A 26,593-nucleotide genomic window follows, 5' to 3' on the forward strand; every position below is an offset into this window, starting at 1 on the left:
CCCGTTCATAATTGAAGAACAGAATAGGTAAAATGCAGAAAATGTGCATAAACAACTAATGGGGATGTGGAGGTGGAGCAGGTGGAGGAGAAGGAGATGGCTGTGTAACATCCAAATTAATATTAAGGTCAATGCAATAAAATGCATTAAATACATTTCTTATTATATAACACTCTAACATATCAATTTCAAGTTGAACCCAATGTATATGCCGTTTAAAATTGCACATTTGATCAGTCATTAAAATTAAGGCAAAATTTTTCTGTCTTAGAATCAGTTTTGTTCTCAAGTTCACAATTTCCAATTTCCAGTGCAGCTCTCTGAATATTTCAGTTCGTTGCATTTGAATCTTTTTTACATTAGTATCAAAGCAACCTACGCCCTTCTCCCCACTCCCACTGCCCTAGTCTAGCATTCCAATGGCCAGATTTCAGAACAAACATTAATTGGTTTTTGTCCAAGTTCAAAGATAAAAACGACAATTGCCTCTGCAGCGTCTCCTAATACATAATTATATTTGTAGATGTAATTACTGAATTTTGTAGATCATACATATTTGGCTGTTGTGCTATTGCAATGCGTTGTGTTGGATAATTAAATTCTATGAAAGAGAATGTGTGTCATTTCCATTAAAACATGAAATTTAAAATGACACATTATGACGGATCATGCCAGACTCTAGTCGTCAAAATGACAATAACAGGGCGAAGGAGCCAGAGAGAACCTCCACTCTGTGGTGTGATAAGGCTTGACCCTTGAAATTCAAACAATACTAAAGTCACTCTGACCATGTGTGGAGATTAGAAAAACACTCCAATGAATTGCTTTAGTCACAGTCATTTTGTGCTGACGAACGACTTCCTGTTATCTGAAACCTTGTCTGTGTTCGCTGACTGACAGCAGGCACAGTGGCCCGTTATGCACCAGCACAAACTGATACAGGACCCAGCATTGAAATAAAACCAAAACCAGAAAAAGACTTCCTGTTTAATATGATGGTTTCTGTGTCTCTCTCTATTGATAATGTTCCTCATATTCCATAAAAATGAGTGGCAGCGTAGCAGCTTTTTCTGAAGGCAGAAAAATGAGCCCTGATATTTCAAAGTGAGCTGACTGTGTGCAGACTTCAGCAGAAATTACAAAAGCAGAGGCGAAATGATAGATAATTGGCATATTTTTTTTTCTTTTTCAAAGTCATGCAGTTGCTACAAATGGCTGCTTGTTTAATGCACTTCCTGAACAATAAAGTGGAAAACATTTATGTGCTTGGGAGTCCAGTTTTCCCTTCTGGACTTTTCCTTCCACTCGTTGTTCCGTTCTCTTTCATTGATCTCTCCTTCCCAGCCACCTATGGCTTCTGCCCCTTCAAATATTTGATTCACTTTTATCCCTATGCTGTCCCGGTTCACTCCATTGAACAAATTCGGTTATTTCCCATTTCTGTCACCCACATGTCTGCTAACGGGATTCATTTTTGGGGAATTACATCTTGGTAGCTGTGTGTTAACATGGGATTAAACCCGACTAAGGGTGTCAAAATTGTACCAAGCTAGGTGCTGTCTTGTAGATGAGCCACTGGAAAATATAGTGAGAAAAGAAAAAAAAAAAAAATCAAATTTTATTCAGAAATAATTTGAGTGAAAATCTCTGCTAGTCCTAAATTTGAAACTTCGGGGGAATTTGGGGGAATCACCGAAATGTGAGCATGAATGGCTGTTTATCTCAGAGTCAGCCCCCTGATATGGTCAAAAAATGGTCGTTGACACGTAGAGCTTTTATTTTGTCATCAGCACTTAAGCGAATGAGTCTCTGATTAAAGGAGATATTTGATGCCATATTTCAGCTCACACTAGACTTCACATGCTGAAATGGGTTACACTGGTCATTAAGGGAGGAAGAAGCCCTTAATTAGGCAAGCGTGTGGGATTGTAATAGGATACAGTGACTGCTGTCGATAAACGTGAGCAAAGCAAAGTCACATTTGCTTTTTATGCAAGTGATCGGGAGTAGACGCATTAAAAGACTTTAACACTGGGTATGTAGACACTGTGCGATTTAAAAAAACAAAAAAAAAAAAAAAACTAAACAAAAACAATATTGTTTTGTTTTTTTTTCTTTGTAAAAGAAAACTGTTTGTTTCTTCAGATTTCAAGATAAACAAGGTCACTGAGATAGTGTTTTTATTGCTCTGAGTCAGAGTATAATTGGCTGTGTTTTAAATTACACTGTAATTAGCATTTACCATGCGTAATGTGAGTGCGATAAGACGGGAATTCCCACAGGCTCCTGCACAGGAAGTGCTCACACTCATGCTTGATTTTGACCAAGCTCTGGACAGCTAGAAAAGAAGTCCAACCTTTTAAGGACAATCGAGTATTTTTTTTCTCTCTCTCTCTCTGCTTGGGGGTGGTCCTATTTCTATCAAGTAAACATCCACCGCTGTCCTTGTTAAGCAGAAAATTAGAGCTGTCTTTTTTTTTTTTTGGTCCTTCTGCCCCAAATGTGTGATTTTTCACCAATGCAATGTGTTGAGAGGCTGAAATGGAAAGCATAGAAAGAAAATGACCTGCGGAGCAACCTTGGTGTTTTTTTGCTGCTGGTTCAGATTAGTTAACTGCTTCCAAAAGAAAGCTCAGTCGGTGTAAAAGACCCAAACAACATCTTACAGAAACACAAGGTCAGACCATCTTTGATTTCCAACAGAGCAGCTTGACTCTGCTTCCATTTTGACTACAGAGCAGGTTTGACTCCGGATTCTGTGTTAATTCATCTGGATGACTTTAGAGATCAGTATCTCACAGCAGCTATTTCTCTTCAGAAAGACGTGTTTACTTCAAGATCAAACTCAGAAATGTATTCTGCAATATCTAATAGAATAGTGTGTTTTTTAGGCCACTTCCTATTTCAAAGCTCTGAACCTCTCTTGTGATTGGCTGACTGCTTTCAACAAAAATATATCAGTAATCAGGTAAACAATTGTGCCAAGAGTGGATAGTGGGTGGGACCATGGAGCATGTCTGAGGAGCGGTGACTATTGTACTTTGTTGTGACATCACAAAGGTCCAGAAGTCTTGACAGCTGGGCTCAGTTTCTCAAAAAAAAAAATACGGTGAGCATATCTCTGTGAGCTGAGATGTTTGATACTTCAACAGTATTAACACAGACCAAGACCTAATTTATAATTCAAAAAGTCGACACCCACCTTTACACAACATAGGACCTTTAAAAACCAGCAGGCATCCATCACTGAACCGAGCCAGCGTTTTTACATCTCCATTTTCCTCAAGAGATAGAAATGCCGTTCAGCTACGAGACATGGTGTGTTTTGAGTAATGAACATGGCTCACTTTCTCTCCACTGGAGGAGCCTGAACGCCATCCTCACTGTCCCTCTTTCTTCACCTGCTCATATAAACCTGACGCTGAATGTATCAAATTCACCGTTGAGTCATTCTAGCCGATGCTGGAAATCACTAACTGGAGTAGAAGTAGACGAGGCAGCTCAGCTCCCAACATGACAAATTACTGCACCTCACCATGCAGACGTGGAGCATTGGGGACATCTCACTTTGATATATGACAATGTTCTTGCAGTACTGTTATTTAATGTCTTTTGCATTTAAAGATATACTCTGTGCTAATATTCATACCATTTCTCCCTCTATTAATTAACAGAACAATGGAATTCCATTTAAAAATCGTGTTAGACTTTCTGCTCTTTCAGCTCAACCTGCTGCGGATGTCTGTGTCTTGTGTCAGGAGTCGAGGAGGAGTTCCTCCCCTGCATGCAGCGGTGCCACGAGGAGCAGCACCCAGAGGAGCCCCACCCAGCCGGGCTTCATCCTCCAGAGGGAGGGGGGTGCAGAGAGCCAGAGGTGCTCCACCAGCTGCTGGATACCGACCGGCTCCTCCCATTGTTCAAGACACGTATGGAGAATACGTGAGTACATTAAAACTCCCCACCTAAATGAGGTCAGTGCCAAACTACAATTGAGTTACTTTTATGCAATTATGTGCTTGAAAGGGGGCCAAGACTACTAGTCAGGGGCTGAAAGTAGCTCCGCTTGTGATAAGTAAACTAAGTGTATCTTTATTTTCCCAAGCATTCTAAAAACCGCATGCAAGTCCAATTACATTCAATTAAGGTGCTTTTGATTTGGCCGTTTGCGGCTATTTTTCTGTTTGTGGCACAACAAAGATGATTCAGAGGGGATTTTGACACAGGAACAAGTGAAGTCATCCACCAATGACTAACAGCAAGTGATGTGTAAGTGTGAGACTCTTCAACACTGGCTTAGCACCAGCGTTTAGTTTCCGAGGAGGAGGATGCGCATAGTAGAGTACGGAGCGCGTCAGCCTCACTCCTCCTCAGCTCCTCTTTCTCTTCTAAATATGGATTCAAAATACCAACATGGTTCGATGGGAACATTTCTGTGTGCTTCAAAACAACAGCTCATCACTGTGACATCACCGTGTGTTAGCATAAGGACCTAGGCCCAGTTTCTAAACTCCAATTAATGCTGCAATAGTGGATTGCTATGGTGCCTACAATTCATTTATATAGTTAGTTTTCACATTGTACTGTTATACTGTGTAGTTAGACGTTGCTCTTGTTGCACATGAGTTTTGGTTTAATCTACTCAGGTTTTGAGACATCCATCTTGCCTTTACCCCCAAGCAACATACAGGTGGGGAGTGACGTCCAAGCAATCACGACCAGTTTGGAAAAAGTGTAGCTGCAATAAATTATAGTAAACTTTCTTGAATATCTAGAGTAACAGGAACAAACATGCTTCTGTTGAATTTGTTCAATTCAATATACAATTCAATATTTTCAATTCAACTTTTCTCTTTTGTATTGGCCGCAGAATTATTACAAACACCACCAATACTATCTTTTGGTGTCACAACACTTTGTGTGATGCTGATTTATGGTTCGAGTTAACTTAAAAGTGCCTCTTTCATCACAATACGCGTGGACGTCTTAATACCAGCCACTATGAATGAAATCAGCCCCCAAACAGCCCATCATATGTAGCTGTTTGTCTGGGTATAAAGTATGGGAGTGGTCATTGTTGTCATTATTGTGATCTGGTTGTGTAGCCTGCACAGTCTTACGGGGGCCTGGCTGTAATATCAACAGCTGCCAGGGATGAATATATTCGGCAGAGTCAGAGCCTTTGTGCATTAGCCAAGAGAGACTCCTGCCGCACCGTCAAGGCAAGTTCCCCAGGGATTCCAGTACCAACATTGCATATTTAGCAGATAGAAGAAGAGAGGAGGTAGCCCAAGTTGGAAAATTGCCCCAGAAGCCCATATCTAACCACATCTGACAGGTTTATTCAGAGGTTGCAATTCAAATGCGTGGAGGTCATAGGGAATGACTCTTGTACCAGCTGTTTCCCATCATTGTCACAGTTGTAAACTGCATCCCCCGACACCTGCACCTGTGTATCTGAGTGGGGGAGAGAAAAAAAGGAGACCCCCCCCCCAAGCATCTGCCAGATGATAAATCTAACCACATCGCTGCAAATTAGAGGCTGAATGAGTTGCTCTGTATTATCTGAATATATCACCATCCCAGGACAAGTGTTCTCCATCGGGTGCTGACAAATAGGTGCTTGTATTCATCAATGAAATGACAAAGAGACGCTTCGTGTTCACATTTGTTGCCTTCATTTGTCACTTCTTAACATCCACTGGTATGCTCGTTCCCACTGTTCCTCTTTGTTACGTTGCATCGCCGCGGGCCAAAGCATGTGTTCAGCTGAAGGTGTTTTCTCTTCTTTCCTGTTCAGACAAAAGACACCAGACCTAGGTTATCTCCTGGTGATTGTCTCATGATAAAGCATGGGAGCACGGTATCTTAATCTGTTTTTTTTTTTTTTTTTTCGGTTCTCATAATCTACCTCTCTCTCTGTGCTCCAAGTAACAGTATCAAATTAATGTAAATCCAATTGTTCCCAAACAAAATCATAGAAAGGTTATTATCCCGGGATCCACCCCATTAGACTTGAATGGTATCTATGATTGCAGCCAAATCACATTTCATGTGATTCATTAGGTGCATTCAGATCCCCATCTTACCTGATGTTAATCCCGCTGGAGAAGAATTAAACATGATGTAATTCGCGATTCAGAAAAGAAGATGCATGTCATTGTTTTGGGCTGGCTGAGCACTGCCAATATGGAGTCTGTTCAAAGTAGCAGAACTTCACTTTAATGGTAAATCTAGAGCTAAATGTTTGTGCAGTCATATTTGTTTCCATTTGCCCAGAAACGTAATTCCTTTGGGTGGGAAAACCAAAAAATTTACACCGCAAGTGGGCTTTTTATTACATTAAATCCTCCGGATATAATAATCTGTTCTGAGCCTTGCCGATCTTTGCTGACTGTTGCAGCATTGGAGAAAAAAAAAAAAAAAAGCATCCCCTTCAGCCTTGTCTCTACATGTCTAGCCCTGTCAATAGCCAAGCATTGTTATATGAGTCGTGTTCTCTATGGCTTTGTCCTTGCAGCTGTTTTAATCCAAATAGGATGTAATGGCGAGGAAAACATTTCAGACACAGTAAGAAAGAAGCTGCATCCAACTGGTGCAGCAGTCAAGACCAGTCATGAAGATAAGACTGAGGCAACAAAACCTGATTGGTAATAATTGCATAGAGAAATTTTATTACATTTTATCACTTGCAAAATGTGAATCCTCTATCATTTCCTCTACAAATTGCACATCTGAGTAATTCCCTATTAATTTTTTTTTTTTTTTTTTTAAACGTGGCTGTATTTTTTTTTTTTTTTTTTTTGATGGTGCAAATCATTTTTATTAGCCGTGGTAGAAGCAGAGCTGGAAGGATGGCAATGTCAGTGAGTGTGGGTGACTCCAATGCTTTGATCTAGACTGAGAATCTCAGTGATTATTTGATGGATTGGCATGAAATTTGGTGATCCGACTTGCCACCAAAATATTTTGTGATATGCCAGTTGTGTTCGTAAGGAATTAGCATGGGACTAATTATTATTAGGATTAGTAATTCTTGTACGTTCAGAGGTGAAGCCCACTAATTTCCTACAGCTTCCCTACAGGGGGAACATCGTACTTTTACCTGCGAACTGACAAACATCCAAAGTCAAAGCAGAAAGTGAATGCAAAGATTTGTGAGTTGAAGTAAAGCCTTTTGACCAGGCAAGAATATACACAACTAAGCATGTGATTACGTGTGTTAAACTAAATCTACGAGGATGCTTGTCATTCAGATCACGGTCGCTCCGTGTGGAGTAGTACGGGTTTGTTCCCTGTGGTCTGGATTGTTGCCACAGTCCAAAAAGAGAGAGGATTTCAAAATGTGATGAATGTGAATGTTTTCCGATGCAACCCTCATCCTGTTATAAACTGACAGGCTCTACCTTACGCGTTGTTCAAGCAGAATGTGGAGACGCTCAACCTCCTATCACACTGCACAGCGGCAAGTACAGTCAAGCATCGTTAGTTGCATCAGACACTGTGGTATTGAATTTCCAATGTGTTTCCGTAGGGTTAATTCATAAATTACATGAATTCCGTAGATAATACTTGGCAGATGGAAATAGGCTTCCTCTTTTTTTTTTTTTTAAACTTGGCCAAGATCAAAACCAAAGGTGGTAAAATAACAGAAGGGGAGGCAGAGGCATTTGTCACACGTAACACAGAGTAGTGATACTTCAACTTGATGCATGGGGCCAACTTTTTGGCGTCCTCAATCTAATAGCCTGAGTAGTATTTCAACCCCTGCAGCAGAAAAGCTTCAGCAAATTCCATCTTGTTCAGCTCTCTGAAATATGCTGGCAGGAAAAGTTGATTAAATGATACATAGCTACTTTGAGAAATCTTAGACCCAGACAGATGACCGAGGGTTGCAATTGCTGGATTATTTGTTTTCTTTACACCAATATCATGGGGTGTTATTTTGCTTTTATCGTTAAGAAATTAAGAGCAGCAAGCTGCACAGCTGTACGGAGGCGAGCCTTTGTTTCTTTGAACAGATGGCATCGTAATTTAGTCGTCTGGGGAAAACAAGGCTTTTCTTCTTCTGTTGATTTGCTTTATTTTTCCGCTTTGTTGTTTGCATTTTTGACACCTTTTGGGGTTTTCGCGCAGGCTACGCAGCAGGTGCACTTCTCAACAAAGTTCATAATGTGAGGACAGCGCATTGTTTAACTCATTACAGTTTGCAGGAAACAAATCCCGTGCCTGAAAAGCCGGTTCTGGGTGTCAGCGGCATCCTATCTGTTACAATGGTATTGTAGAGCACAGTGGAGCGGCTGTGATACTGCTGTTGTAACATGCAGTGCCAGGCCCTCTGTTAGTCTTCAGTGGCCTCAGAGGCCAGTCCTTATCTTTTAACAACACACCTCTCAGCCATCCACTGGCATACAAATGAAAGACTCACTTAGGGGCTGCCCCCCCCCTTCCCTTCTCTGTCTCTACCCTGCTTTCCTCTCTCAACCTCTCGCTGTCATACTAATCCTGTTTAGTGTCGGAAACACAACACGGTTGCAGCATTGTTGCGCTATTGTGCTCTCCAAGATATTCTGAGTAAATGATCTATCACTGCAAACACATAAGAAGTTACAATAGTATGGCTTACGTGTCAGACACCGAAGAAGAGAATCATTTAAAAAGTGCCAACATGATTTATAAACCGGCCATGTTTTTCCTTTCAGTTTGCTTGTAACTCATTTATAGAGAAGCTGTTCGAATAAATGGCAATAAGGAGCCATTGTTAAAGTTTAATGTGGTCCTTAATACCAGGCAGCGTTGTCCAATGTGAGTGGACAGCAAGTAGATGGAGTCACCGTCAAGATGTGACGGCTTGGCTGATACAAATGGCATATGGCTTGTGTTGAAAACCAATCAGGGTGTGTAATACCTGTGTGCAGCCTGCATCAGCAAAAGTACGTGCATTATGACACAGCATGCTGAACGAGAGGTGTGGGGAAGCAATATTAATCACATCTGCTAAATAATCATGCACTCTGATGATGTATGCATATTCTGTTTTTAACTAGTTAGTGGCCTCTAACTTTGTTGGATGATTGTCCGTTAACGTATCGCGCATTTTTTTTTTTTTTTTTTTTTGATAAACAATGATAATCATCAATTTTTTTGCCTCGCTAACAATTTCTTTTGATGGATAGAGGTTTCTTTTTTAATTATGCAAAACCAGCAAAATAAGCTATTTTGTGATTATGTATTTGACCTTAAAAGTACAGCAAGAAAAGGAAGATCTTAGTTTTATACATGCCAAGTCTAAGGAATCAATCTCATCAACTTGCAGGGATGGTGGGGCAGAGAATGAGAGTTTGCGTTAGCACAAGACATTGCCAGGTACAAGCTGGCAAACAATAACGCAAAAGAAAAAAATAGTAACTATGCTAACCTTTCTGGTAATTCTAGGCACCGATTTTGGTTAAAAGCAAACTGGGTCTGCGTCTGATTAAAGCTCAAACAGGTAGCTGAATCTCGCCGGTGTTTTCTCTCCTTGCTATTTTGATGTGCTCTGGACTTTATCTAAGCACAAGTACAAGTATTTTGTGGACCATAAGGTGCACCGCATTAAAGGCCCCACTTTGTGAAGCTTGACTCATTATTCGTCAGTGACGAAGCAATTGAGGATGTGCTTCCATACCCAGTTTTCCTTTTATCCGCTCTTTGTGTGTGGCAATACCATGTTAAATTAAACATCATGAATATATATTCTATATTCTTAACGAGTTTAAACCTGTCTGAAAACATATTTCAGTGGCAAAACATGAAACTCTTTGATTTGTTTGAAAATGTTTGAAATTGAATGATTTCTCTCTGATTTGGTGCGCAAGCTTTTCAACATTTGACAAAAGCTGAATGAGGGTCTCGAGATGTAAGAAAGAAAGAGCTGAAAGGTGAAATGTTGGTTGCAGGAACAAGCAAGATAAAAGAAAAGAAATCCTATATGGCTGAATGTGTGCTTGTTGTCTATATATCTCCTACTGTATGCAATTGTTCATGTTTGTATGAATCCAATGTCAACCTAATAAAAAGGTCCTTCAGCTGTGCCTTCAAAAGGTTGCAAGTCAGTGACGTTTCAACAGTGTGGTACTGTAACTTTGGAGGAAAGGGAAGTGCACGGTGTTCTTGGGTTGTTTTGCATTAAAGGTGGATCTATAATTTAACAATTTTTATTTTACCCCATTTTGTTCGCTCTCACGTATGAATGTAGTGGACAAAATAATACAAAAACCTGCAACAGCAGCACAAACTGCATCCTGTAAAATGACAGTTTTAACTCAAAGTGGACGTTGTAATTCAAAGAAATTGCTGTGTTACCTACCTGTCATTGGACTGTAGTCAGAAAAACACTTGGAACCATGGGTATCACCTAATTGATCTGTTTTTATTAGATAACCTGATATTCCTGGCCGTAAGTGGGTCAATAAGACTGATTACCAATAAATCCTTGAGCATAGTTATTCTTGCCAGAAGTTGAACCTCTAGCACGTTAACGTCTTTTCAAGCTTCCCTAAAGCACCACCCTCAATCCAACGTATTAACATGGCCTATAAAATGTCCCCTTAATGTGGTAGATTGCCATAGAATTCATGCTCCCGATTGGATGAACACTTTTGGTTTTACTGAACTTGTGGTCTTTCTTTTGGCCGCGTCGTCAATATGTCCGTCCAACTCCTTATTAGCATGGCGTGTAATCGGGCATAGTTTCAGGTCCCAGGTTTTAAACAGCAAGCTTTTTTTGATTTAAGGTTGTTAGTGATGAAAATTAGCCAGTGGGGGCATGTGCTCATTATACAACTGGCAACGTCTCAGCGTTGTGTGTAGACAGCTGCTTAAGGCTGCTTTACTGCTGGCTCGTACAAACATGTCTAACTGTCCATGAGCTGAAACTACTCCCTGCATGGTAGCTTTCCACTATCAGTGTGTGATCGTGGGTTTGAATGTTTCAATCAGAGACTGGCAGAGTAAATCAGAATGGTTTTGTTTTGTTTTGTTTTTTTTTCTTTTGTTTGTCTTTTCTCCTTCAAAGATCCTTTACAATTGCAGCTCAAGAATGAAAACACTCTCCCTTTGCCATTTGGGGAAAACAGCATCATTTAACTGCTTAGTAACTTCAGTAAACGGACATAAAGGGTAAAGAGATAAAGTTAATGAACAGTCACAAATCAATATGGAATTTGGAGTGCGAAACTACCAAAGCTATCATCTGTCATTACAATTATAATCAATGCCGTTATTATATTATTATTAATAAGCATGTGAAGAACAGAAGAACAGAACTAGACCCTGAGAATTTTTCTAAGAATTTTCTTTCCTTTTATAGCATTAATAACATTTTGTCCCATAATGCTTGCTACAAACTGAGGCAGCAAAGTTTATTTATCAGGTGCAGTTTATTTATTCTGTCACATCTTTCTATTTGTCGTGAGATAATGATAGGTAATTTTCTCATGGTAAGGATACCTACACTTCATTTGAGACATGCTGTGTCATGGAAACATTACCCCCTGACGCACAGCACAGGAGCATAATTATATATGTTTGGAAAAAAACATTGGATCATTATTTCTCGTGTGTTACATAATTAACTTTGCCAATTCAGAAACAAATCAAAGTGAATACTTGAAGGTGGAGGAGAGATGTCTCTTATGTTTTCAGATCCTGGCTCGGTTTCGAATGTAGAACTTGTGTTGTATTAAACTGTGATAAAAACTCATGATATCAGTCGGTTAGATGAGTTGTACAGCCCACACAGCTCATTATTTTTAATTAATCCCACCTTTTCGTTTTGCTACTGCCAGCATTTCATGATAAAGACACTGCTGTTCTCTGTCATTAACCAGTGAAAATTCAGCCGTAAAGCCAATCACATGTCTGATGAGCATGTTATTTTTCACTTCAGCCTTTATATATATATATTCAGCACATTCATTTATTTTGTTCACAAGTTCATTTCTGTATATAATCCTTCTGAGTGAAAAGAAGGCAGTGATACTTATCTGCCAATTGACTTTTTTGATTCTGGATAGCAGACTATTTTTATGATTTACGATTTTTTTACCTTGTGACACCTGTTTTGTGTTCATGCAAAGAGGTATTATTCATTTTTTGAGTTTGTCTGTCAGAGGTCTAAAATGATACTTTATTTTTAGTGATCACATTCTTTGTCCTGTGTCTAAAAGACAGAACACACCTACCTCTTCTTTAACATGTGGTCTGTGGTGAGCATGCAGTAACCAGTGCAGACAGATGACCGCATCATTTTGATCAAATTTTCCCTTTCGTATTCAAATGCCCCTCTGCAACATCGGTACATTTCTGTCTTGCTATATCTATTTATTCATTTATGCGGACATTTGTAGCAACAACCAAAATAATGTCAGCCAGAGCGTTTAGTCAAAGGATAAAACTTTTTATCCTCAAAGAGATGAGATAAGTTTGATGACCATGTCGTGACCATGACTAAGAAGGTGGACAAAGTGTCTGTAATGTCAGCCACATGTGTCTGAAGAACGGTTTTGAAGCTTAGAGCTGCTGCACTGTTGTCATCTTGACTCCACATAACTCTCAGGAACTACTTTGCGTGGAGCCTAGACTTTTGTGAGTGCCGGTTTGTGTCAAATATATGCTCACTCACTTCTTTAAAACAGTACACTCTAAGTTATTTTGCACTTTAAGCCTTATTATAACTGACACATATGAGCTCTATAAAAAATTGCCTGCGTAAAGTTGTCATGAAGGAGGGAATTAGCTAGAGGGATCAAACCAGGCTGTAGACATATTTATTTCTGCTGTAAAGTTGAATACTTTAACACGGGAGTCTTTCGGAATCGACTCGCTTTTGGAGCAGAGCTCTATTGGCCATTTCAAGAACTACACGTCAGTGTCGGCTTCATTTTCCAGCCGTGGAGGTTGGCGCTTTCAAAATAATCTGGTGTTCTTCGGCTCAAGCTCAAAGCAAGCACACGTCCAAGCATTGATTGCCCCGGATCATTAAACTGTTAAAGTAATTCTGTGCTTCAGTATTTCATTTAGCCTCAGTCTTTCTAAAGAGGCCTATCAAACAGCTTGTATCCTGCCCTGCCGTGGCGGCACCAACCTCCATTAGGGGGAGGATTGAAACATAAAAGACTGCTTTTACCGATGTTGTTGCGTCTTTGAGAAAATGCTGTATGCAGTGTTTTATTTTTTGTTATTTTTATCCGCTCTTTTAAATGTTAAATGCGAACAATCCACAGATTAAATACAGGTATTGACATGATGCTGTGCACGGTATGTTGAAGGAGAATTGCTTTAGAGAATAACATCTCTGATTTCAGCGAAAGCACTGCTGGCTACCATTCTTTTTTTTTTTTTTTCTCACATTGACCTTTGTAGTGATAGATGGATAGATAGGCACTTTATTAATCCTGAAGGAAATTTAAGGCATCCAGCAGCTAACAAGAAATGTATATAGCACCCACATGTAAGAGACACACAACCCACGTATCACTCACATACATATTATCAAGCAATAACAGATAATAAAGGAATATATTAGAAAAACAACAGTCTGGAGCAGACATCACATTGTGATGAGGGAATGGGGTAGAGAGCGGTAGACTCATTCTGTTACTGTAAGTGTCTTTCACACCTCCTCTTCTGTGGAGTGTTAAATAGTCGAATGGCCCTGAGAAGAAAGGACCTCCTTAGTCTGTCTGTAGAGCATGACAGAGACAGGAGTCTGCCTCTCAACATGCTCCTTTGTTTTGAGAGTCTGTTGTGTAGTGGATGCTGGTCGTGGTCCATGATAGTCAGCATCGTACTCGGGGTCCTTTTCTCCGCCGCCATTGTCAATGTGCCGACCCCAGAGCCAGCTTTCCTAACCAGCCTGTCCAGACACCCAGTGTCCCTCTCTTTAAAACTGCCGCCCCGACACTCGGCAGCATAAAAGAGGACATTGGCCACGACAGACTGGTACAACATGGCGAGGAGCTTGCTGCAGACACTGAAGGACCTCATTCTTCTCAGGAAGTAGAGCTGCAGGCGGCTTCTATGTTTGCTGACCAGTCCAGTTTATTGTCCAGTATAACGCCAGGTAATTGCATGTCGTGACCACTTCAATCCCCATCTGCACATGTTTTATCTCCCAGTATGAGGGGCTGGACGGTGTTAAAGCCAGTGGAAACCCCTCTCACCATGTCCAAATGAGAGTGAGCTCTGTACAAGAGGTTGATGACGGCGTCCTCAACGCCGACCTTCTCCTCGTAGCCAAGTGTGTGGTGGACTTGAGGTCTGAGGAGGTGGAGTCGTAGTCCCTCCATGGTCTTCATCACATGTGATGTTAGAGCGACACGCCTGAAGTCATTCAGCTCTTGAGACTCATTGAGACTACTTAGGGACAGGGAGGAGGCATGAGGTTTTCCAGAGCGTTGGGACCATCCCTTGTTGGAGGTTCATGTAGAAGATGTGTGGAAGAGGCTCCCCCAGGTCCCCAGCACAGGACTTGAGCAGTCTGGGACACACACTGTCTGGGCCAGCTGCTTTCCTTGGGTGTAGTCCTCCCAAATCACCTTTCGCTTGATCCTCCATGATGGCGGCGGGGGGTAAGTAAGACGTCGTCACTCTGCACCCGGGGGAGTGGTGCATCTGTCGATGGTTGCTGCTGACTTTTGGCTGGTGTGAGTGTGAGTGGGGTCACACTGTCAGTGGTGACTCCATGGGGAAGGGGTGAAGCAGCACTTAATGGTGATGGTGTTGGGTTAGGTGTGGCGGGGGGGGGTGCAGGCCATTGCAGCTGGGTCAGGGCAGTCAAACCTGTTAAAAAAAAAAAAGGGGGTTGAGCTGGTGTGCTCTCACCCCCCACCCCCCGCCCTGCTGTGCCATGAACTACTTGGACTGCCTTAAAGTCTTCCAAGTCTTTCCAAGACCAGGTCTATGTCTGTGAAAGCTGATGAGAACACAGGCTGGGTCACCAAGTCCACGAAGTACAGTATCATCGGTCTCTTTGGTCTGATGATGAGCTCATACATATTCATGATCAGTCCTAGTTTTTGTGCCAGACCATAAAAAAACTCATTATTATAAATATCCATTAAGCAGATCCTTCATATCGTTAAATAAATATTGTTGGGACTGTGTACATGTGTCCAATACCGGAGAGGATCAGACCGAGCCAAACTATGAACAGTTGTTTTGCCTATTTATCATCCAGTTCACTGCATAAGTTCAAGCACTTATTTGTTTTTGACACAGATAAAATACTTTTACGCCTCTGCCTTTACATTCATTCTTTGTTTACATTGCTACTTGCGGATTGACTGAATTGGCTGATTGTGACTGTGAATATATGGCAAGTTGCCCCATTAGGCAGTTTTGTTATACACAAAAATTCTTTGCACTTCCTGCACGCAGCTTTGTTATGTTTTCCCATGATTGAGAGGCCTGTAGTTAGTCTTCAGAGCACTGAGGATTTCATCATGCTGATGGCTTCATATTGGTTAATTTTAATGAAAGGAAACTAAAAATGTGATATGATGATTGGGAACCAATTCATGCTAATTAAATAAAAAGCCTGTACAATACACTGTGACACACAAAATTAATTAAAATACAACAAACTAAACTAAAAGAACATTATTTTTGCAAATAAATCTCTTCATACAATAAAATGGAACATTATCTGCGTCACAATTTTAACATCTATCATGACCCTAGTTTTGATCATTTTTAAAAAAAAGTCCCATATTTTTTTTATTCAGATTCCAGAACTGAAAACAAAATTATAAATGTTTCCAAAGACATGTCAATTTCTTTGCTTATGAATTGCCTCCGAGATTGCCTCCTTTCCATAATCCACCAACCTATTTCTCACTTAAAAGTATTTACAAACAAATATGAAAATGTTTCCTGTGTTGTCAGCGTTGCTATTGTGATTATCTTAACTATTCAAAATTTTCCAGGCTAATTATTTTGTCTTTTGTGTTGTAGCAGACAGAGAAAGTATTATGGTAGGATATAATAAAATATAATAAAAGTCTACAATTTATCTGCTGTGTGAATGGTGTGTTTAATTGCATCCCTTTTGACAAAAATGTGCATGCTTTTGGGGAACTTAGTTTAACATTGTTAAAACTGCAGCAGTTGACTAAACTTACAAAATTATTGTGGGGACTTGTTGACTTTGCAAAAGGTCTTGTAGCTGCAAAGCTACAAAACGCCGGGAGGGACTTGAATTCCCTTGAAGCTACCGCCGGACAAACAAAGGAGAACAGCCTGAGACCTTTACGAAAAAACCAACTCAAAACCATTCACAGTAACGATAAATACGAATAAGTCCTGAATGCCAGCCAATGGGATGACAAAGAAGAGGTCTGAGCATTTAAAATCGTTCCTCCGATGCCACAGTGGAAGATAACAAACATTTATGCAACAACTAATATTTTGAAAACAAGTCGGAAAAAAGTCTTCACATCTTCATGTAGTTCCTTCACACATAGGCTACTTCTTTACCAGAGGATTAAAGATAAAAGACACAATTCAAATTCTGTCATTTGGTAAACGCATGGTTCTAATCAGGATTTAGGGCCTTAAGAATAATATTGATGTAATGAGCATTTTCTGCTGCTGCTAAGTCTTACAGACGTTCATTTCAAGCATGCAGATCAGGGGCAGATGGAATTAGCTTGGAAGCGTGTGGGGGGATGAAAGATGTGTCGCAAGGGGTCGGCGTCTTTTGTGGAACGTAAGTCCCATTTATCCCAAATTAGGGCGAGTGCGGCACTGGTACCCTTTGATGTTCTTCTTGGCGGGGTCTTGGGTGAGGTGCAGAGGGGAGATGGGGGAGGCGGGGCGGAAGGGGCAGATTGCTGGAGCACAAACAGATGTTCAACGCTCATCCTTTGAGGGGGTGATGAAACACGTCTCTACACCCAACTGTCAGTCAGTTGACACAGAGACAAGGGCAGGGCTGCAGATGCCACTTGAATGCCGCTGCGTATGGGATCCTATATCAACAGCAGCAGATGAAGCAGTTTGACCTATATCTGCGTTGACGTTGAAGGCTTCAGTGCACTGGTTTAAAAAAAAAACATCTACCCTATTAAAATTGGATGGCTGGGAATACAGTCCTTTATTTGAAGATGGCTGATTTTGTCATTTAATCAATCTTGGAAATTGTTAGAAACCATCAATAGATTATTAAAGCCACATTTTAGCGCATTTTACTCAATTAATATGAACATGGCACAAAGCAGGTCTTATTCTACAACCTCTTCACTCACCATTTCAACAGGTTCATGATGTTACTCAGGTTGTCACATCAGTCTCTTCACAGCCAAAATGTTTACTGCTCGTTTTCCCCCCTTATGTCTCACCTAACTGGCTTCATTTTATCTCTGCTCCTCCAGGAATATGATGATGGCTATGGAACGGCTTATGATGACCAGGGATATGAATCGTATGACAACAGTTACAGTAATCAAGGACAAAAGTAAGTTCAATATTTTTCTCAAAGAAAACTCATTATTGGGCTTTTCATCCGAGATTTCAAGTTAAAGCCGCTCTAATCTCTCAAACGTCTATAAAACATCACAGTCACAGTAACAGACCTACAGATGATTAATCTGAAGGACCCAGAGAGACCAGAGGAATCAAGTCTTTTCGGGTCTGCTTATGCATTGTAGGGTTTTTTTGGGTCTCATGGCTGCTGTTCACTCTCATTCTTCTTATCACCATATTCACTAGCGGCAGAACAGTTGTGAATCCCACTGCTCTGCATAACTTAACCAGCGCCGAACACTACAAACGCAGCGTTCATGGCTAGCTCCTGAGCAAAGTGATATATTTAACAGCTAAGGAGATGGACATTCTCTTCATGGTTTGGTTGAGGGTCAAACGAAACAAAAAGGAGGTGGATGCTGGACATTTACAGCAGAGATGGTGTTTGGAAGATTTATAAATAGGCTGAATGCATTTGCTACAACAACCTTGAACAGAAGAAAAAAAAAAAAAAAAAAAACTCAACTATTTCCCTGACTACACCATTCCTTAAGCATATGCCATGAATTTTTAATGCATGTTTTATTATTTTGTCCACATGCTTTTTATCAATGATGATGCTGACGTATAACTAGCACCTTTCTGTACAGGGCAATACAAGGCATTTGTAATGAAAGTTGAATCCTCTAAAAAAAAAAAAAAAACCAACATTATGACCTTGATTAAGCAAAGATTTATTGCTGCATTAGTATTTATCTAGGTGTACATATAATTCAGACTATGTTATCTTGCTTCTGAGATTTTACGACGGGCAGCATGAGAGTGACAGTGCGAACACTTTGAGTTAGTGCGGTTAAATTAAAAGCTCCTAAATATGCGATGAGTTGAATTTATATACCTCGTCTGCCTCGTTGTATTTCAAAGTCAAGTTTATGAACTACATCTGAGGTTATCTGAGGTGTGCTGGCCATTTGGTAAATATTCAGGACATTTGAGCGAAAGCTGAAGCTCCATTATGGTTTAGCAGCTGTTAGGAGTCATTTATGCTGTTTTAAAACGCTAATGAGCACTTCCTGCCAGTGAAATCTTTTTGTGAGGCGTGAAGAGTTTTGACCGACCTCTGAGTGGGTATTTCAGATTAACACAAAAGAAGCAGAATTTAATGTTGACTAATTCCAGTTAGCCCTCAAAGGAAATCAGTCTCTGTAGTGAAATTAATGGCAGCTCAACACCTTGAAGGTATTGTCTTTGTTTTAATCACCATTAAAAAAAAAAAAAAAAAAAAACCTAAGGTGCATTTTCTTCAATGCATTTCTCATGTCAATGCAAAACAAACAGTCCTAACCGTATATGTTGCTCCATACAACAGAAGGTCCTACACAGCTAAATGCAGAATATTGATTTTCTTATATCCAGGGAGCTATCACACTCTCCGAGCCACACAAGGTCAAAGGCTTTTGCTTTGGTTTGTTGGTGTCCCACTGTATTTCATCAGCACAAGATGTGCCACATTTATGTATGCCTGTGTGCCGCTTCAAAGCAAGAAAGATTCTTGCCACATTTTGTGTGTCCAAAATTGGATTGTGTTGGCAGAGGCAGGAAAAAAGAAAAACATACAGAGAGGAGAAAAAAAAAAAAAAACATTATTCAGTCCCTTGGCTTTTGTGAGCAGAGTGGTCAATGTTTTCTTTAGTGGATGTGTCAGGATGTATGTCACCTAGGCTTCATCCATCTTTTGTGCTATCTCTTCTTTTGGAGCTAGATCACACACCCACACGTACATGCATTCCTCTTCCTCTAACACAGTGAGGGATGTATCATGAACTAGTATAGAGACGCTTGGTGGTTGCAGGTCTGCCTCAGGAATCTGCAGCTATTTGTTTTAAGAGCAAAGCGGAGGAGGGGCGTTGGGGCGTAGGGGTCTGGTGGCAGCGCAGAAGAAAAATGGAGTCCATCATGTAAAGGCTGGAGGCTGGGTCGACTCAAAGAGCTTTTCGTGTCTGTTATCTGGTGGGAGACGAACCAACTAATATGAACCAGACAGCTAAGTATGCACCTCCACAGAAAGCTGATTCACTCACTTCTCCTGTTTTGTGTCCCGCGTCCTGGATTTGGATGAAAAGCTACTGCTCGTGCAGACTCACATTATGCATTTACACAATTATAGAGGCCTAAGCCAACATTTCACTAACCGTGCCTGGCCAGTTGCTGAAACCTTGTGTACACAGTGATCAATTTAACACACTGTTGCACTATTCAAGCTAAGAATATGTTTTAGTTGATGTGCTCATATCCTCCAGAGCTCCTGACAGCTCTTTTTAAGGCTTAGTCCGAGTACAAGCTGTGAGCATTTCTCTGTGCACTGAGACCTTTGTTACTTTTACTGTGTTAATGTAGAATCTGGACCTGATTTATCATCTACCTTTATACTATATGGGACCTTTAAAGATTTATCTATTTATTTCTATCTAAATACTATCCAAAATGTGCATATTGCATTGTGTGTGTCAGCAGTCGTTTGGAACATTTAATTATTGCATTTTAACAATAGGAATTAATACTGAAACAAATTACCGTGCCTCCACGGCTTCCTCCTCGTAGTCACAATACTCTTTAGCTATGTGATGGACGAATGTGTCTTATTCTCATCTCCAGCCTGTGGAAAGTCATAGCAAGTCCCAGCTGCTGTAGGACCTCAAGGAGAGTGTGCGCAGTGTGTGCGCCGGTATGTTTGTGTGGACAACTAGTCTCTCCTAACAATGTTTCTCACCGCCTAAGGAGCTCCTACTCACCAATCTGAGCTCTGACTGCGTGGCAGGATTTCAGTTGCCTGAGGATAACAAGCAGAACAATTTACAGTCTCTCTGTCATGGTATTACCCCAATGGCTTATGCTAGCAACAGGCCTGCCATTTGTGAACATGAAGGGGAAGGAAGAAGGGAGGCTGGGGGTTTTAGAGGCTGCTTGTATTGCTACATCAGTGGATTTACTGATACCTTAATTAACTTAATATATAAATATATTTCTATGTGGCCTCGTGATGGACTAGCAACAGTAACAGTTGGCTGTTGGTGGTGATAACAATTTGGCAAGTCAGTCAAATAAGCGGGAGACATTATCTTACTGCCACAAACATCTTAGTTATTGCTTCAAAGCAGCACCCGTGTTTGAGAACTCCACAGGGAAGCGTTACACTGTGACTCAAAAATGAGTTTTCAGATGTAGTATTTTTGTCTCAAAACGCACTTTAAATTAAAAAGATGGAAAGAGTAAATAACACATTTCTCCACATATAATGTGATCCTTTTACGTTGTCCCATCTGCCTTTCGCAGCGAGATAGATGCATTTGCTTTAAAGGAAATCTGTGCAGAATTTGAAAACGTACACTCCATAAACCTTGGTCAACTCTTAAGCTATGAAGTCATTTCAACTGTATTATTGCAGTGGTTCTAACATTGTGCTTAATAACATTACTCTCTTTTAGTGACTGCCCGACAGTCATTGTAGTAAAATGTACATTTGCTGTTGCATCAATCTGATACAAAAATCTTAAGCTGCGCATTACTGTACACAGTAATCATCAAAGAAAAAATAAATAAAGCAGTCACAACTTTAAAACATGAGAATTAAACTAAAAAGCATTTTTTTTAGTTTCAGCTCCAACATTTAAATCTTTCAGAAGAGAGCTGACACCTGAGGGGGGGGGGGGGGGGCTCATGAAAAGCTACCTGAGCATGACAGCGTTGGCAACTCCCAGATCACAGCCTCCATGCAGTCCTGAGCTGCTGTCTCCTTCAGAGGGCCTAATCTCTCAAGAGTTATCAGAAGCCACAATGGTCAAGTAGGCAGGAGGCTGCTTGCTTGGAGAGTGTCTCTAATTTTATTAGCAGAGAGAAAGCAACATCTCTGTAGGGAAATGAGAAGGATGACAGCTGTGGCACAACCCTGGCTGGAAACCCAGCGAGGTCACAGCGAGGTTGTTTCTTGTAGCTCGGCCGCGATCAAAGCATTATTTCATATTTGACACCTTTGAGACTGCAGCCTGCTGACACCTCACACCTTCCCTCACGCCTTGCTCGTGTATGCTACATGCTAGGCTGGATCCCTGAGGCCCACGGGTATACGGATAGCTGTGTGACAGTGTTTTAAAGGGCAGACGCTTCCCCAAGGAACAACCGTAAATCTTAGTAGGAGAGATGAATACAGAAGAGGAGAATATTACAGTAAAGCGACTAGATTTTCAAGTTTCTTGGTGTTGCACTTTCGAATTGATTGCTCAAAAGAGCTTCAAAACTATTGAAACAAGTCTCACACACAAACCTTGAATCCAATCGTTATTCAGTGAATCAGTTTGGGGGTAGTTACTCATTTTTTACACTGCCAAGCGCTATAAAGCAGACTATAATACATCTGCAGAGGCAGATGTATTATATATGTGCGAATATCGCCTTGGGATTGTCCTTAGAAACACCACATTATCAAACACTGAAAAGCAAGATATCAAGCCATGTCAACTTCCTCGCCAGTTTTGTCGAGGTAGTATCTTTATGTATGCACATACAGGCAAAAACACTCATTACACAGCACACAGAGACACAGAGAGAGTCCAGCAGTATATAATGTTAAGGCACTTTCACAAGCATTCTTGCTTGGCTGTCTCCTTATTGCTGTAACACAAAGAAATGCCTCAAAGGTGCTGCCGGTACCTCCAGCTTACTGTGCCTTAACATGTGGTCGTTAAAGCAGTGAATCATTTGGCATCCAAGCAAAGTACCAAAGGGGGCAGTGAATACAGAAGTAGAGATACGAAGTCTATGATTTATCTTCATTGTTGGTGTTTACGGTTTGCCGGTGATCAGCTGTGCTGTGGTCATGAAAGCATGGAGAAACTAGCACTGTTGCCCAGTGAGGTGGGAGGTAGGTAGACTAAGCTTACATGTGTGCCTATTAATAATACTGATCATTATTTGTCATATATATGCCACTTTTCTCAACATAATTACAGAATTCTGAAAAGAGAGAAACGGGGCTTAGGAAACAAGTCCAACGTTATTGTCAACGTGCCAAATATTCCGATATATCCATCTATGCACAAGTTTTTCAATAAGTCAGTGGAAAAATTTTCAACGCAAGACTGTTCCACAGTTTGGAAGGAACGCTGTCCCTTCATCAGAAGCCGAGGCCTGCATCAAGCAGAGATCAATCCATCGGTCGGAGTCATCAGCCCAGCACATTCGGGGTTGATTTGGAATAACTGGTATATTTTATTTATTGTGTTATTGGAGTGTTCACTTTGTTCAGTCCTCGTCGATTCCAGTCATCCTTTGCTACGACAGTCTACCAGGCTGGAAAGTGAAATCTGCTGACAGGCTACAGTCCAACAAAAAAAAAAGCTGGTAGGGACAACTCATCTTCCAAGAAGCATAAAGGAATTAATGAAACCACTTATAATAGACTGACAGTGCGGGGGGTGACGCTTCTGTCCTCTCAAACAGACAAGGAGCATACTTAAATGTTTGCAGTTAGTCGGCCACAGCTTTGTCTGTCATTTGATCTGCGGTTTGTTCCGTCTTTAGCTTTAAGGCAGGGAACATCAATATTTAAGATGATACATTGTGCTTTTTTTTTTTTTTATGGAAGATATTGGCAGTGTTTGCTGTCTCCTAAAAGACTTGTGGATGCCTCATAGATACCAGGTACCAAGATGCTGTTTTCAAGTAGACAGTTTGTCAAGATGACTGACAGGTACTGTGGCGAGAGTGAAACCATCTGAGGGGACAGAGGGCGAGATTTACACCACTGTCTCTGTCTCAGGAAAAAGAGTGTCATGTTGTAAATTTAATGCGTCTTCAACGAGACATAACAAAGTATTTCACAGATTTAAGTCTAAATGGGCCAACCCGCACATGGAGGATATTAAAGAATACTACAGACTGATTTTGACTTGAAGAGGCAGTATTTTTCCTTAAGGGTGATTTCAGGTGCTTTTCCCCCCTAAAAAAAAAAAAAAAAAAAGTAGCACAAGTGGTCCACTCAACACCGAAAAGATGACTCATTTTTAAAGTCAAATCTTTGCCGTAGGCCATTTTGTCCCTCTTTGTGACACTTCAGCAGGGGGTCTGCAGCAGAGATAGCTTTGCAATCAGCCACTGCATTGAGCAATCCCCAGTGTAGCCGTAAGAAAGCTTCCATTTGAAATTATGTGAGATTAATTTCGTACTAAAAGTTATTCAGTTTTTTTTTTTTTTTTAATCCATTTTCGGTGTATTGTTTTCCAAGGAAATCACCACTGACCCAGCATAATCAGAGGCTCCAGTGTGGGGCTTTTTTCATCAGCATTTCACTTTTTCAACCTTTTGCTAAGAATGAATGAAAAACATGATTACACAAGAGGCATCAAGGTTGTTTTTTGTTTTTTTTTCCTCGCATTTGCAGCCATGATTGGTTAACGTGTGCATTAGGCAAGAAATGGGCTAGCAGAAGAAAACCAGAAAGATGCTGTATTACCTCTGCCGTCTTTCATAGTGCCCCACTATATTTCTTCAAATTTATCACAGAGGACTGGAAGAGTAATGGTAATGTAAGAAAACAAAGTCCACAAGGGACGTGTACTACATCATTCAGATTTAACACCGCCATCTGTTTTGTGATGCCCAGGAACAGCAATATCAGTGTTGAAGACAAATCATTTGCAGAAAAGACAGATGTGTTAAAGAGACAGGGTCTTTTACCTGTGAAAAAGGAGGTCCGTAATCAGGTGCCTGATGAAAGGGATACACTCATCGAATAGGCGTGTTTGTGTCCTATGCTCCTTGCTGATGCTTAAGGCAGATGTTACCTGTTTTTTTTTTTTCTTGACCAGTGAAGTTGAGGGAGACACAAAGCGGCAGACACCTCCTGCTAATGAATGTCAAATCAAAAGCTGACCTATTTAGAAAGTCAAAGCTCTTTCACACCTATGACACTGTAATGTCTTAAGTGAGATCTGTCCAGGCAGGGCACCTCAGTTCATGCTCATGCTCACGCAGCCAGATGTGCACGTCTGACTTGGTGAAGCTGTGATATGGGATCAGTCATGATGAATGTAGAATGCACAAGGTTACAACACTGAGGCGGAGGAGAGGTTTTGAGGTGAAAGTTATTTTTTGACACGTTTCCTCCGCATTTCGTGGTATTTATATGAAAGGCTGGGGACCAGAGTTTGTCTCTATGTTTTTGATAATAAAGTTTTACAATGAGATGCAACGATATAGGCACAAGTCATCCCAAATACAGCATTGGTCATCGGCAAGCATGCCAGTCCATGCACGGAACCGAGCACCACCTACTTAATGAGCTAATTGTATCAGTCACTGTTGCTGCTCTAACTGTTTCGGCTTGGCAGTCTGGAAAAAACTGGGAGTTTAACATCAAGCATCGTCTCTTAGTTCCCAAAGGTTGGAAAGGATGTCACTTGTTTTGCTTTTTAGCCATGGCTTGCTCTGTCCTACTGAAGTCAGGATGCTAGACAGCTATCCCAATCCCGGATGTTCCAAACTTGTCTGACCTGGGGAAAAAGCACCGATTTTAGGAAGTATTAGAAAGTTATAATAAAAAATCATTCTAAATAAAACAAAGCACGGCGCTCTTGGCAAGGCTGCGAAGGAAACGTTGGATATCAAGCACTGGCAAAACTTGCAAATTGATCCTTTCACAAATGTTACACTTTCTAGAAGATTACACAGGGGGTTGTATTTTGCAGCCAGTGGCAGCTTCAGTTTTACTGTAGTGTGATTTCTAGTCGATGGCACAATGTAAGGCATTAGAGAAATGATACATTTAAACTGGATATTTGAAAAGTTTCAGCATTGAAATTTATATCCCAAACTACTGCAGGATTATTAGTATTGATTCCTAGATCTGAGTTTTTATTGTTTTGGTTTTTTGTTGTTGTTTGCTTGTTTCTGACTGAGAGTAGCATTCGATTGGGAAAGTACTTAATATCAGCCAATACGCACATTTATTGGAACAGATCCAGATTTCATATTTTTTGCCAGCTTTAAAAGGCAGACTTTCTTTGCAAACAGAATGAAGAAAAAAAAAAAAAAAACAATACTGCTCTGATTAACTTGGTGCAGGGGGATGTGGGCCAGGGACAAACCCATTCAACCGTGAGACGGAGCCACAACACTGACTATGATTTTGTTGGGTTTTGTTGAGTGCTGTACTGTTTAAGCTTCCTTTTTTACAGAACTGCTCACATTTACGGTTTGATCTTGATGGTCATTTTGAGTATATTGATAAAATCTGAGCTGAGCAGCTGCTCTTACATATTTATGTTGCCAGAAAATATAAATGCATGTCTTCTCACCAGAAACTTTTTGCTGAAAATGGAAATTCTTCTTTGTATATCATAAGTAAAAAAAAAAAACAAACAAACAAACAAACAAAAAAAAAAAAACAGTTTAGATGCCTGAATTCCACATATAAGCTACCTGCAAAGGCCTGACTGATGTTAGACATGCTGCAGGCCAGTGGACACTGCTGTACCTTTGGCCACATAAGGCAGAATTTTACCACATCTGTGACCTTCAAGAATGCATCTCAGGACTCACCAGTCATTGTAATTGAGAAGCGCAAGCAACTGTGGAGAGAAGTTGTGTAGCAATATTGATAAAATGTCACCTCAGAAATTAGAGGCGCCTAACAGCTTTTGTTGCACTCCTCTTTTTGTGTAAAGAGCAGGTCTGCAGTGGCAGCTTTCAGACTATTATTGGTCCTTTCTACCTCAAGCAACAAACAAAATTAAAGAGTTGATCTTTTTTTGATAGAAACCTTGGCTCCCAGTTTTAAACATATATTGAAAAAAACTATGGGTGAAAAATACTGACAGTCTCCAGCATGTAAGCAAACCTCTGCGATTGTGTTAGCAGAATGGTGTAGTGTCCTGATTTCTGGATTTCTTTCATTCATTCGTTCATCTTCATCTGCTTTATCCTTTTCTGGGTTGCGGGAGTTGCTGCAGCCAATCCCAGCTCACATTGGGCGAGGGGTGGGGAACACCCTGGACAGGCCGCCAGTCCATCACAGGGCGATTTCTGGATTTTTTTT

At 40.7% G+C, this 26,593-nt stretch overlaps 1 protein-coding gene across 1 annotated transcript in view; it reads left to right on the top strand.

Moving 5' to 3' along the window:
* Positions 1–26,593, top strand: part of khdrbs3 (KH domain containing, RNA binding, signal transduction associated 3) — a 95,063-nt gene that overhangs the window by 63,263 nt on the left and 5,207 nt on the right. The window contains exons 6-7 of the mRNA XM_029514661.1: positions 3,759–3,939; positions 17,412–17,494. Coding sequence (XP_029370521.1) covers positions 3,759–3,939; positions 17,412–17,494 — 264 coding nt within the window. The remainder of the gene's footprint in view (positions 1–3,758; positions 3,940–17,411; positions 17,495–26,593) is intronic.

Source organism: Echeneis naucrates, chromosome 11 (assembly GCF_900963305.1).
Source record: "Echeneis naucrates chromosome 11, fEcheNa1.1, whole genome shotgun sequence".
NCBI lineage: Eukaryota > Metazoa > Chordata > Actinopteri > Carangiformes > Echeneidae > Echeneis > Echeneis naucrates.